General features: G+C 47.9%; 1 protein-coding gene across 1 annotated transcript; it reads left to right on the top strand.

Moving 5' to 3' along the window:
* The first annotated feature begins 4,105 nt into the window (after positions 1–4,105).
* On the top strand, positions 4,106–7,029 carry SNRNP35 (small nuclear ribonucleoprotein U11/U12 subunit 35). The gene is made up of 2 exons (XM_060250125.1): positions 4,106–4,950; positions 6,045–7,029. Exon 1 carries the CDS (start codon positions 4,109–4,111, stop codon positions 4,877–4,879), a length of 771 nt encoding a protein of 256 aa, XP_060106108.1. The 5' UTR covers positions 4,106–4,108; the 3' UTR covers positions 4,880–4,950; positions 6,045–7,029.
* Positions 7,030–13,800: the final 6,771 nt, after the last annotated feature.

Below are 13,800 nucleotides of genomic sequence, written 5' to 3'. Positions count from 1 at the left end.
TAAAGGCATTCCCCTGTGCAAGCGCCAGTCGTTTCCGACTCTGGGGTGACGTTGCTTTCACAACGTTTTCACGGCAGACTTTTTACAGGGTGGTTTGCCATCGCCTTCCCCAGTCATCTACGCTTTCCCCCCAGCAAGCTGGGGACTCATTTTACTGACCTGGGAAGGATGGAAGGCTGAGTCGACCTGGAGCTGGCTACTTGAACCAGCTTCCACTGGGATCGAACTCAGGTCATGAGCAGAGGGCTCCAACTGCAGTACTGCAGCTTTACCACTCTGCGCCGTGGGGCCCTTTGTGGATAGCAATAAAAGGTAATAAAAGTTGCCTGTTAATTGCTGCTGCTAAAAATCTAGGTAAAACTAAAAGACATGTATTTCCTAATTCTTATCCGCCTAATTTACTTTTTAACATCATTCTATACATTACAAACATCATTCTAGATAGATCCAAGCGGGCAGCCGTGTTGGTCTGAAGCAGCAGAACAAAGTAAGAGCCAAGTTCACCTTTAAGACCAACGAAGTTTTATTCAGAACGTACCTGTGCAAGTTTATTTGTAATAGGGTTGATGGGGTTCCATTCCATGCGGCTTAATGCGGTGCATAATTCTAGTTTGGCATTGGAAAAAGAGAATACGTAAAATGAAAATGGATTTAGTATATGTAATGAGGTGAACAGCCAATATCCCTTCTTTGACTATGTCAATCCCCCCAAAATTATTCTGATACTAGAGGGAAATGAAAGAGATACACATGGGTGCCCCCCATTCACTTTTAAACTTTTTTTTTTTGTTGAGAATTTTATTTCCACTAAGAGATTCCAGAACTCAGTTCCATTGCGTTCCTCCTGGGGGGAAAAGTTCTGCTTACAAGTAAGTCCATCTTTGCTCCATGAGCCTTAGTCCCAAATATTACTTTAAAAGCTGTTAATAAAAAGATATCGTGCCACTCTTTTTTTGTAGAGACTACAGATTGCCATGGTGGTCCAAAGAAAAGTCCATCCGCAAAAGCCACGCTGTACCTTTTACCAGGACTCAGGCAAACAACACAAAATAACACACTTTTTACTCTTTAGAATTGTCCCTCAGAAGGGAGGATTTAAAAAAAAAAAGTGTGTGTGTGTGAGTGTGAAATAATTCCACATCGCCTGCCCATATAAAAGAACTATGATGCATTCCAAATCTTTGGGGCTAATTAAAAAAAAAAATTATAGGGACCATTACAGACCACTCTTTTCATTAAACCTGCTTACTTGGCTATATAACCTGCGGCATTCTATAGGATTTCCCCCAACCTCCCTGAAAAAAAAAATGCTTACGATAATGTTAAGTCTTCTGCATTTGGCGGGAAAGAGGATATCTGTTTGTGGGACTCTTGCTCTTTCTAGCCCTAAACATATCCAGGCGGGCAGCCGTGTTGGTTGGATGTAGTAGAACAAAGTTTAAGTCCAGGGTAGGGTTGCCAATCCCCAGGTGGGGGCAGGGGATCCCCGGTTTAGAGACCCTCCCCCCGCTCAGGGTCGTCAGAAAGCGGGGGGAGGGGAGGGAAATGTCTGCTGGGAACTCTGTTATTCCCTAAGGAGATTTATTCCCATAGAAAATCATGGAGAATTGATCTGCAAATATCTGGGGCTCTGGGGGGGCTGTTTTTTGGGGTAGAGGCACCAAATTTTCAGTATAGCATCTAGTGCCTCACCCCAAAATACCCCCCAAGTTTCAAAAAGATTGGACCAGGGGGTCCAATTCTATGAGCCCCAAAAGAAGGTGCCCCTATCCTTCATTATTTCTTATGGAAGGAATTGAAAAGGTGTGCCGTCCCTTTAAATGTGATGGCCAGAACTCCCTTTGGAGTTCAATTATGCTTGTCACAGCCTTGATCTTGGCTCCACCCCTAATATCTCCTGGCTCCACCCCCAAAGTCCCCAGATATTTCTTGAATTGAATTTGGCAACCCTAGTCCAGGGTCACCTTTAAGACCAGCAAAGTTTAACTCTGGGTATGAGCTTTTGTGTGCAGCCACACGCCTTGACAAAGAAGAAAGCTTATACCTTGAACAAAGCTTTCTTGGTCTTCAAGGTGCCCCCGGACTCAAACTTTTGATCAGGTGACAATACCAATTCTGCATTCTGAACCTTCTGAATAAAACTTGGTTGGTCTTAAAGGTGAAACTTGACTCCAGCGTTGTAATACCAATATCCGTCATCAGGGGGCGCCGGTTGGGAAGCTCCTAAGCAAACGCGCCTTGGCTTTCGCGGCTGCAGATTCGCGCTCTGTTGCTCCCGGGTCGGCGTGGACCCCTTTGCTTGGTCCGAGGGCCAGGAGGGGATTTTACCTTTGCAAAAAACCTGCTTTTAAATATCCGATCTTAACAGGTCTCAGGAGTCCGTTTCTGCGGAGGAGCGTCTTTTTGGTCGCTTGAATCGTCCGCGACAGATGAGAAACTAACTGCTTTGCGGCTGGGGTAGGAAGGAGTTTGCAGCGGCGTGGTGAGCGGTGCTTTTTGCAAAGGCGCGTAAAGGTAGGAGAGGGGAGAGTGCTGGGCGGGGGTCGTGCATCGACGGGGTGGGGCTGATTTGGTGGACCTTCTTAGGGATGCCAGTCTCCAGGTGAAACCTGGGGATCCCCTAGAATGAGAGGTCATTAGGGTTGCCAGCCTCCAGGTGGGGCCTGGAGAACTCCCGCTTTTTGCAACTGATTTCCAGCTGGCAGAGATCAGCTCCCCTGGAGGAAATGGCTGCTTTGAAGTGTGGACTCTAGGACCATGCTGAGGCCCCTCCCCAAACCCCACCCTCTCCCCGATCCATCCCCAAAGTCTCCAGGTATTTTCCAACACAGATCTGGCAACCCTATCTCTTGGCTACAGAGATAGGGTTCTCCCCTGGAGAAAATGGCTGCTTTGGAGAGTGTTATCTATGGCTCTGAACCCCACTGAGGTCTCTACCCTCCCCAGGTTCCAAGTTGAAATCTTCAGGAGTTTCTAAACCTGGAACTGGCAACCCTACAACCCCAAACTCCCCCATCCGCCATCAGTAACTAGGGGGGGAGGGACCTGGCAAGCCTATCTAGACCGAAAGTGAGAGAAGCTTTTGGCTTGGGAAGAGAGGAAGTCCAAGGAGAGCCGTCAGTTTGCCAACTGACCAGTTAGCCAACTGACCCCAGCCTGCTGCTCCTTGGCTAATATAATAAAAGTTGGCATTAATATATTTCCTTTGAAATGTTGAAATTGTTTCACATATATTATCTTGGTATAAGTCTTAACAATCAGCGTTTTTAGCCCCAAGTTTTTTGGGGTTGCCACCTTCAAGAACTCCAAAATAAGACCTGATTTGAAGGTGATATCGACATGAGATTATTTCCATGGGTGTCATGTAGCCGGGAGAGCCTACGATTGCCTGCCTATTTAGGAGGATTACCCGGTCAGTCTGCATAACCCATTCTACCAACTTGGTTATATACTTGTGTGTAACTCTGCCATATGATAAATAAATAACCCAACATCAGGGTCCATCTAGTCCAGCCTTCTGTCTCACATAGCGGCCAACCAGTTCCTCTGGAGGGCCAACCACAAGGCACAGAGGCCAAATTGGGCTTGCCTGGGCTATTTGGGTCACGGCCAAAACATCCTATCACTGACAGCCTTGCTCAGGTCTTGCAAACTGAAAGCCACGCCTTCTTTGATGGAGCGAATCCATCTCAGGTTGGGCCTTCCTCTTTTCTGCTGCTTTCAGCTTTTCCTAGCATTATTGTATTTTCCAGTGATACACAGACTTTCTTTCCATCAAGGGCGTTTTTTTGTAGCAGGAACTCCTTTGCAGATTAGGCCGCACACCCCTGATGTAGCCAATCCTCCAAGAGTTTACTGGGTTCTTAGTACACGGCTTACTGTAAGCTCCAGGAGGATTGGCTACATCAGGGGTGTGTGGCTTAATATGCGAAGGAGTTTCTGCTACAAAAAAAGCCCTGCGTTCCTTCTACCCATATAACGACTCCTGTGTGAGTTGGCCCTAGTGCAAGGGTGCAGAGCTCATCCAAATAACAAACGAGATGGAACAGCGTTCTTTGACCAAAGAAATACATTTAATCTGGACCTTTGATGTGCTTTTCTCCAGACCATGAACGAGTGGGCACCCATTGCAAAAGAATATGATCCGCTCAAAGCAGGAAGCATTGATGGCACGGACGAAGAACCCCACGACCGAGCCATTTGGAGGGCGATGACAGCCCGCTATGTCCCCAATCGAGACGTCACAGGGGACCCCCACCTCACGCTTTTTGTGGCGAGGCTCAGTCTGCAGACGACAGAGGAGAAGCTGAAGGAAGTCTTTTCCCGCTACGGAGAAATCCGGCGGTTGCGCCTGGTCAGGGACTTTATCACGGGCTTCTCGAGGGGCTATGCCTTCATCGAGTACAAGGACGAGAGGGCCCTGCTGAAAGCTCACAGAGATGCCAACAAGCTGATCATCGACCAGCGTGAGATATTTGTGGACTTTGAGCTGGAGAGAACCCTGAAAGGGTGGATCCCTCGGCGGCTTGGGGGCGGCTTCGGGGGCAAAAAGGAGTCCGGGCAGCTGCGGTTTGGGGGCAGGGACAGACCTTTCCGGAAGCCCATCAACTTGCCCGCTATGAAAAGTGATTTTTACGGAGAAGGGCAAGCCGAGAAAAGAGAGAGGCCCTGGTCCCGGGACTGGAAGACAAGGGATCGAGGTCATGAGAGGAACCGAGACCAGAGGCGGCCCGAAAGGGAGTGGAGCGAAAGCAAGAGGGACCGGGAACGGCACTCCCGAGAGGAAAGAAGCTCTGGGAAAGAGGGAAGGGACAGAGATAGGAGGGACCGTAGCAGGGATCGCAGCTCCAGAAAGCCAAGGGATGAAGACCGAAACTGATGGATCAACTCTCTTGAGCTGCAGAACACCAGGCCATGATGGGAAAGCATGAATCCAGATTCCTGAATGATGTGAGTCCAGCACGTTCACGTTCAAGCCACATGGGCTCTAGGAAAGCTTTGCTTTAGGACTGGGCCATAGGGCGTAATGTGAAGCTCTCCTAAAAGGTGCTGGTAACAGCAAGGCCCAAGAATTGGCACTCTGAAGCAGGCCAGCTTCTAGTCACTCATCCCTGCTGGTTCCTTCCGATGTTTTTACTCTTCGGGCCATCTTGAGTAACAGCAGAGCAAGAAAAGTGACATTTGTAAAAATGGCACAGACCTGCCCATAATTTTTGCCTTCGTGTCTGGTTGTGAGCATTATCCGCCCCGTGGGATTTAACCTCCTTGCGTTCTGACTTAGTCTGTGGCTTTGTTTACAGCAAGGCAGATGTGTCAGTATAGCCAGTGGCTGCGTCAAAAATGCCACCGTTGGTTATTCGGAACAAGTTACTGGCCTTTGACTAGGGTTTAAATGAGCTGCATGACCCCTCTGTGAATGGGGTGAGAATTGTTATAGCTGTGACACGATCAGGGCTTTTTTTGTAGCAGGAACTCCTTTGCATATTAGGCCACACACCCCTGATGTAGCCAATCCTCCTGGAGCTTACAGTAGGCCCTATAAGAAGAGCTCTGTAAGCTCTTGGAGTATTGGCTACATTAGGGGAGTGTGGCCTAATACGCAAAGGAGTTCCTGCTACAAAAAAAGCCCCAGGCACAATAATGAGCCTGTCATACTGTTTCTGGGAGGGTGCATCTCAGAGGATGCTGTGAAATTGTCTGAGAGTATATGCCTGTTCTTGGCTTTTTCTTACTGGGCAACATTTATGGGTGCTCTGGGGATAAAAGTGGTGCGTTGCAGTGTTTAAAATGAATTGCTAGAAAATGAGAGTTTGGCTAGTAAGTATTTTTCTCCCAAAGATACAAATTACATTGAACGGACACTGGTGTCATTGTGATCTGCACTAATTTGACTCTCTGTGTACCCAAAACAGGAATCTTAACCGATTTTAAACCTAGATCCGAGTATGCCCATGCTAGGGACGTGGGATGGAGATCACAAGGGCAAGCGCTTCTCCCTGCCGTCGTCATTGAAGTCCTTACAAGAGTTTCTGTTTTCTCTCAAGGGGAGGAGGACACTCTGAGGCACTTGGGTTTATGCTCACGCTCTCCCAAGCTTTTTAAGGCATGCCTCGGAAGCTTCGTAAACATTCTAACTGCCGAAGTGGAAACCATCGGCAACTGAACGTTCGCATACAGTACGGATTCTGCTTAAGAAAGAAGTGGCGAGAGCCGGGGAAGATCTAAGACAATAACAAGAGGAGCCTGAGGTGCAGGCGGTTAAAGGAAAAGAAATAAAATAAGCAGCACGTGAGAAGTAAAGAGTCCTGAGGGAAAGAGGAGTACACGGTTGAGAAATGGAAACACCAGGGAGAAAGGCTGGGGAAATCTTACAAAAGAGCTATGTTTTGGAAGCGTTCTGAACAGGAAAGAGAATTATAGTATTTAGTGTCATGATTTGCATGTTTTTCATTTTGAATTTAGCTGCTGGTTCATCAGCAGCAGGTAGATAATAATGGTGTGTTAATAACTACGGAAGGCTTCTCGTATCATTCAGAAATAGTTTATTTAGGTTATTAAAAAGATCTACAGTTGACCCAGCCCTCTTCCCACCCGCCCCGCAAACCCCGTTTATTGCCATTTTTAAACCTTATAATATCCTGAATCTTTAAACACATTTGCTGCCTTGCGTATCCCACAATGGCATTAATTCCCTTTCCAGTACGTTAGACATCTCTAGGCAATTGTGTTGAGAGATTCCTCCTCTACAATAATTGGTTAAAGGTTAATAGTTCAGAGGCATTGAAACGCTGCCGTAGAGGGACCCGCAGGCAGGGTCTGCATATTATCGTTCCAGATGGGACTCAAATTTGGCCAAAACCTTCAGAAAAAAACCACAAAAAACCTGTGGGTATCACGGCTGCCTGTCAGTCTATGCAAGGGATCCCCCAATGCAATGCACACCAATACCTTACCCGCTGCAAGTATTCAAAAACTGGGTGGAGGGATCTGATTGGCGGTGCAGATTAAAATAAAGTTGATTCAGCGGCAGCTGCTACCATGATGTTACTTTTATTCTCTCACACACGCTCCTCTTTCCTAGCGTATTTTTAAAACTACTCTCCTCGGACTTCCTATGAGGGGAGCGTGACTCCGTCTTCTGTGGTAGCTATTCTGTGGTTGGCTCCGCCGCCCCATAGCAGCTGTTTTGCGGTTGCGGCCTCCGCCCTGTGTCCAGTGCTTCCGCTAAGCCAGAGGCGGGGAACCTTTTTGCTGCCAAGGGCCATATGGATATTTATAACATCATTCGCGGGCCATAAAAAATGATCAACTTAAAAAATGGTTCCGCCGAGGGAGAACGATTCAGGCTGGCAAAAGGTCTAGAGCTTTTTTTGTAGAAAAAGCCCAGCAGGAACTCAGTAGCATATTAGACCGCATCCCCTAATATTAGCATATTAGGTCACACACTCATTAGCATATTAGGCCACACCCTCTGGGATAATCAAGTGCAAACTGAACTGTGACAGTAACTTTTCCAGGCCCAGCAGCAATTCTGGCCAGCCAACCAGGCCCCAGGGAGGCTGCCGCACAGTACATCTGGGCCCTGTGATCCCTGCCTGGCCCTGGGGAGGCTGCTGCACAGCGCGGCTGGGCCCCATGATCCTTGCTGGCCAGCCAGGCCCCAGGGAGGCTGCCGCATGGCTCAGTTCGGCCCAGCAATCCTCGAGGGCCACACCAAGTGATCTTGAGGGTCGCATACAGCCCTCAGGACGGAGGTTCCCCACCCCTGCGCTAAGCTGAGGAGTTCTTGTGAGCAAAATTTTTACTTTGTGAACTACTGGAGTTCAAGTGGTGAATGAGCGATTTGGCTACTGCATAAATTAGTTTGGACTGGGGCCATCCTTCCTGAGCAAAGACAAAAATGTGTGAGCTGGAGGCTAAAAACCCGAGCTGGCTCACACTAACTCGGCTTAGAGGGAACGCTGCCTGTGTTGGGGGCTTATAGGCTCGAAATGGTTAGAGACCCCTCACTCATGCATTCGATTATATGAGAATTTACCTTCCTGATAATTTCAGCTGTCCATTTCTAAGGTTCCCCACCCCCCAGTGCTCATGGAAGTAAAGATCTCCTTCGTAGAAGAACAATGAGCAAGAATTCTAGCAGGCGAGAGTTTTTCTGCCCAGCTTTTTGATTTGAGGGCTTTTTGTTTAGCAGGAACGCCGTTCCAGCTGGGTTGGCGTCGGGGTGTGTGGCCTAATATGCAAATGAGTTCCTGCTGGGCTTTTTCTACAAGAAAAGCCCTGTGTGAAACGATGGTAGCGTCAGAGGGCGTAGCCTAATATACAAATGAATTCCTGTTGGGCTTTTTCTACAAGGAAAGCCCTGGATTTATTCATTGTATAAGCTTCCCTCCCCCAAAGGCTCAGGGTGATGTACAGATGCCCTCTTTGCTGCAAGGCAAGCAAAATACATTATGCCAAGTAAGAACTTGAATAATTTAGCCTAATATGTGTATTAGTCCGGATGAGAATCTCTTGTTTTAGTAGAGCTCAGCGGAACCTGAATTTCCTCAGCATTTACAGGCTGGTGAAATCTTGCTGGGCCTTGGCAGCCCATAAAACAATTATATTCCCCCTCTTCTCAAGCATCCGCATAGAGCTCCAGCGTTGACTGTCGCCCTGTTCACAGGTTACAGTGAACCCACCCGCAATCCACGTGCAGCGTGTACGCTTGATTTCTATGCGCGAGTCATTCTCATGTTACATTCAATACTTGTACAGCAGATTGTGTGACTGAAACCCCCTTTTTATTTAGGCCCTGGTTCCCTGGTGTCATTGGCAAAGTGTAGGCTCTTTCTTACAAACAAAATGTATGCACGTGCGTTCACTGTAATGTGTGAGCGGGACTATTCTTTGCCCTCAGGGGTATGCAAGACCTTTGACAAGGAACCTTTTTTGTAGCAGGAACTCCTTTGCATATTAGGCTACAGCCCCCTGATGTAGCCAAACCTCCCAAGAGCTTACAGGGCTCTTCTTACTGTAAGCTCTTGGAAGATTGAAGAAGAGGATGATGATACTGGATTTATATCCTGCCCTCCACTCTGAATCTCAAGAGTCTCAGAGCGGCTCACAATCTTCCACCCCCATAACCTTGTGAGTTGGGTGGGGCTGAGAGAGCTTTTACAGCAGCTACCCTTTCAAGGACAACTCCTATGAGAGCTATGGCTGACCCAAGGCCGTTCCAGCAGGTGCAAGTGGAAGAGTGGGGAATCAAACCTGGTTCTCCCTGATAAGAGAGCTATGGCTGACCCAAGGCCGTTCCAGCAGGTGCAAGTGGAAGAGTGGGGAATCAAACCTTGTTCTCCCAGATAAGAGAGCTATGGCTGACCCAAGGCCATTCCAGCAGGTGCAAGTGGAGGAGGGGGGAATCAAACCCGGTTCTCCCAGATAAGAGAGCTCTGGCTGACCCAAGGCCATTCCAGCAGGTGCAAGTGGAAGAGTGGGGAATCAAACCTGGTTCTCCCAGATAAGAGAGCTCTGGCTGACCCAAGGCCATTCCAGCAGGTGCAAGTGGAAGAGTGGGGAATCAAACCTGGTTCTCCCAGATAAGAGAGCTCTGGCTGACCCAAGGCCGTTCCAGCAGCTGCAAGTGGAGGAGTGGGGAATCAAACCCGATTCTCCCAGATAAGAGAGCTATGGCTGACCCAAGGCCATTCCAGCAGGTGCAAGTGGAGGAGTGGGGAATCAAGCCCGGTTCTCCCAGATAAGAGAGCTCTGGCTGACCCAAGGCCATTCCAGCAGCTGCAAGTGGAGGAGTGGGGAATCAAGCCCGGTTCTCCCACATAAGAGAGCTCTGGCTGACCCAGGGTCATTCCAGGAGGTGCAAGTGGAGGAGTGGGGAATCAAACCCTGTGAGGTGGGTGGGGCTGAGAGGACTCTCCCAGCAGCTGCCCTTTCAAGGACAACCTCTGCCAGAGCTATGGCTGACCCAAGGCCATCCCAGCAGCTGCAAGTGGAGGAGTGGGGAATCAAACCCTGTGAGGTGGGTGGGGCTGAGAGGACTCTCCCAGCAGCTGCAAGTGGGGGAGTGGGGAATCAAACCCAGTTCTCCCAGATAAGAGTCCGCTCACTTAACCACTACACCAAACTGGCTCTCATTGGCTACACCAGGGGTGTGTGGCTTAATACGCAATGGAGTTCCTGCTGCAGAAAAAGCCCTGCCTTTGACCCATGGCACGTATTCTGAGATATCTAGGTATTCAGCAAAGATCCTCTGCTTGCAACACCACAGAGAAGAAAACTGTAGAAGATAAGCACAATTGTGCCTTGGTGCCTTATTCCTCCATGTGCTCTTTAAGGATCAGAAATAACAAAAGAGGAGTGAAAAACAGCACTAACACCGATGGCGAAAAACCCCCTCTGGTATAAGCTGGAGTCAAAACAACCGTATCAAATGGTAGTGGGTGGACTGGTGAGGTGAGGACCGGTGCTACCCGCTGGTCAAGCTTTTGTGCCTTTAACCCTTTTTCTCCCCGCAGCCTCTGCCTGGAAAAGCTTCAACTGCACAGAGAGCCTTGCCAGGATCAAACCAAGCTGCCATTGCAAAATAAAGCAGCCCAACCGTAAATATACCTCAGCCTCATAAGTGGTAGTGTAAGACACACATCCCCTTGAATGGTGGAAACAGCTTCTCCTTAAGACACGGTTTGGATTAGTCTGTTATGTTCAGAAAGCTTCATCCATCTTCTCATTTGTAAAACAAATGGTACATGATGTGGCCTCCCAAACTGGAGTGCTGGTCCCTGGTGTTCGGTATTGTACACTCCTTTTTGAGCCTGTGTGAACCTTTGGAATTCTGATGCAGGGTGGTGGACACAGCCACAAAATGGCTGCCACAGCAGGAGGACGTGCCAGACACAAAATGGCTGCCACAGCTTACCTTCAGTCATGCAGTGAAGGAAGGGCCTTGCGCTGTGGTGGCAGCTTTTGCCAAAGCAATAAAAAAAAAAATCTGTATAGCCAATCAAATCTTCAGTGGTCAGTCAGAAATCTTGCCCTAGCAGGCCCTACCCACTTTTTAAAAACACTGGGGACTCCTGGTATACTCTGACTAGAAACAGCTCTCAAAGGTCTTGGGCAGTGAATAGGGTTGCCAAGTCCAATTCAATAAATATCTGGGGACATTTATGTAACAAGCATAAATGAACTCCAAAGGGAGTTTGGCCATCATACTTAAAGGGACTGCACACCTTTCAAATGCCTTCCCTCCATTTGAAATAATGATGGATAGGGGCACCTTCTTTGGTAGATAGAATTGGACCCCCTGGTCCAATCTTTTTGAAACTTCGAGGGTATTCTGAAAAGAGGCACTGAATGCTATGCTGAAATGTTGGTGCCTCTACCTCAAAAAACAGCCCCCTCCCCCAGATACCTGCAGATCTATTCACCATTATAACCTATGGGAATCGGTCTCCATAGGGAATAATGGAGCGCCCAGCAGACGTTTCCCTCCCGCCCCCAGCTTTCTGATGACCCTGAAGCGGGGGCGGGGAGGGCCTCTAAACCCAGGGATCCTCTGCCCCCAACTGGGGATTGGCAACTCTAGCAGTGAACCATCTTTCCCAACCTTGCTATTCAAGCTCCTTTTCACTGGAGAGTCCCATTCCATCAAGGAGATGTGCGTTCCAAAATCTGTGTCCCAAGTCTGAAAATCTCAGACTGCAGTAGGTCTTGCCCCCAGATGTACAAAAGAATATCTCTTATACCAAGTCAGACTAGTGGCCTACCTAACCTGCTATTGTGGTTTTTTTTCTAGCAATAGCTTTCTTTTCTAGCACCTGCTTACTAGAGATCTTTTAACAGGAATCATATGAAGCTGCCTTATACTGAATCAGGCCCTTGGTCCATCAAAGTCAGTCTTGTCTACTCAGACTGGCAGTGGCTCTCCAAGGTCTCAAGATGAGGTTTTTCACGCCTACTTGCCTCGACCCTTTTTAGTTGGAGATGCTGGGGACTGAACCTGGGACCTTCTGCTTACCAAGCAGATGCTCTACCACTGAGCCACTACCCTTCCCTTAATTACCAGGGCTTGAGCCTGAGGTCTTCTGCATGCAGAAAAGGTGCTTTGTATCAGAATCACTACCATGTCCCCAAATCAAATCCTCCTTTGGGCAGCTGCAGGGCTTTTTTTGTAGCAGGAACTCCTTTGCAGATTAGGCCACACACCCCTGATGTAGCCAATCCTCCAAGAGCTTACAGGGCTCTTCTTCCAGGGCCTACTGTAAGCTCCAGGAGGATTGGCTACATCAGGGGTGTGTGGCCTAATCTGCAAAAGAGTTCCTGCTACAAAAATAGCCCTGACAGCTGAAACCTTTTTTTCAAAACAAAATCATCAGTTGTTCAGTCACACAAGAATGCCTTTCAAACCAAAGAATTCTTCCAACCGGGACAAACGGGCCACAGGGCTGCTGCACTGAGACGTCCTCAGATGGGAGACGAGATCCAAAACAGTCTCAATGTTCTATCACCGGGCCAAGGCAGAAGGTGAGAATTCTTGGTTTGCATGTTTTTCTTGTTCCAGCTCAAGGCAGCCAAGTGAAGGTGTCTCATTCATGGGTCCCCTACAATTCCGCTGTTGTGTAAGGAAGTTCTTGAAGGGAATCTGCACTCTGTGCTTCATTAGAAACACAGTAGCAGCTTACCATCGGGGTAAGAGGGAACATATTGCTATTTAAACCCATGGAAATTCTGTGAAGTCTATGGGACTTCAAACTGAGAACATCAGAAGAGCCCTGCTAGATCAGACCAGTGGTCCATCTCATCCAGCATCCTGTCTCACACAGTGGCCAACCAGTTCCTTTGGAGACCAACAACAGGGCATGGAGGCTGAGGCCTTTCTCTAATATTGGCTCCGGGAGTCAGAGATCGACTGCTTATGAACACGGAGGTTCCCTTTGGTCACCATGGCTAGTAGCCACTGATAGACCTCCACAAATAAACTAGGTTTATTCCAAGTACTCAGCAATCACTGGGACCTAAACATGTTTTACAAAAAGGGCACTATTAGGGACGGGCATGAATGGCGAACAGAAAAAATGCAGTTCGTGACTGAACCACAAACCAAACTGAACCAGTTTGGGGGCCCGCAAACCCTGCTGAAAGGGACTACAGTCCCTTTAAACAGGATTTTCAGAAAGCCCAAAAAACAGCTGAGTGGCAGACAGCAGCCTGCTCAGCTATTTTGGGCTTTCTTGTGCAGGCCCTTTCAAAGGGACCGCACAAGAAAACTGCAAAAAACAGCTAAGCAGTGAGAAACAGGCTTCTCTCCCTTGCTCAGATGTTTTTGCAGAGAACAGAAAGCAGAGGTTTAAAGGACTCTGACTCCCTTTAAACTCCTGCTTTCTGCTCTATCCACAAACTGCCATAAACTGCTTTAAAAGTTCATGGCAGTTTATGACTGTTGACCCACCACAAACTTTAGTTCACAATCCACAAATAGGGCAAAACTCGTGATGAATTTTGCTTTGTGGTTCAATTCATGCTGATCTCTGGGGTCTGCAGTGTAACTTTAAAAAGAATCTCTATAAATCTGCTCATGAGTTATTAGTGTACAGTCCAATACTATCATTTATGTAGCGTTGTTCCAAACTCTTAAAATTGCTTTGCAGATATTCATAAACCCTTTATAACAAATCCCTAAAAGGTTAATAATCAAGAGTTTTTCCTCCTTCTATATTGCAGATTGGGGATCAAACCTGTTTTACACTTATGGGGAACGAGATGGCAGAAACCCAGGATGATAATACAGATTCTCTACTTGAG

This window comes from Heteronotia binoei, chromosome 11 (genome assembly GCF_032191835.1).
Source record: "Heteronotia binoei isolate CCM8104 ecotype False Entrance Well chromosome 11, APGP_CSIRO_Hbin_v1, whole genome shotgun sequence".
In the NCBI taxonomy this organism is placed as follows: domain Eukaryota; kingdom Metazoa; phylum Chordata; class Lepidosauria; order Squamata; family Gekkonidae; genus Heteronotia; species Heteronotia binoei.
Note: the sequence above shows the minus strand (reverse complement) of the source record. Positions and strands in the feature narration are given on the sequence as shown.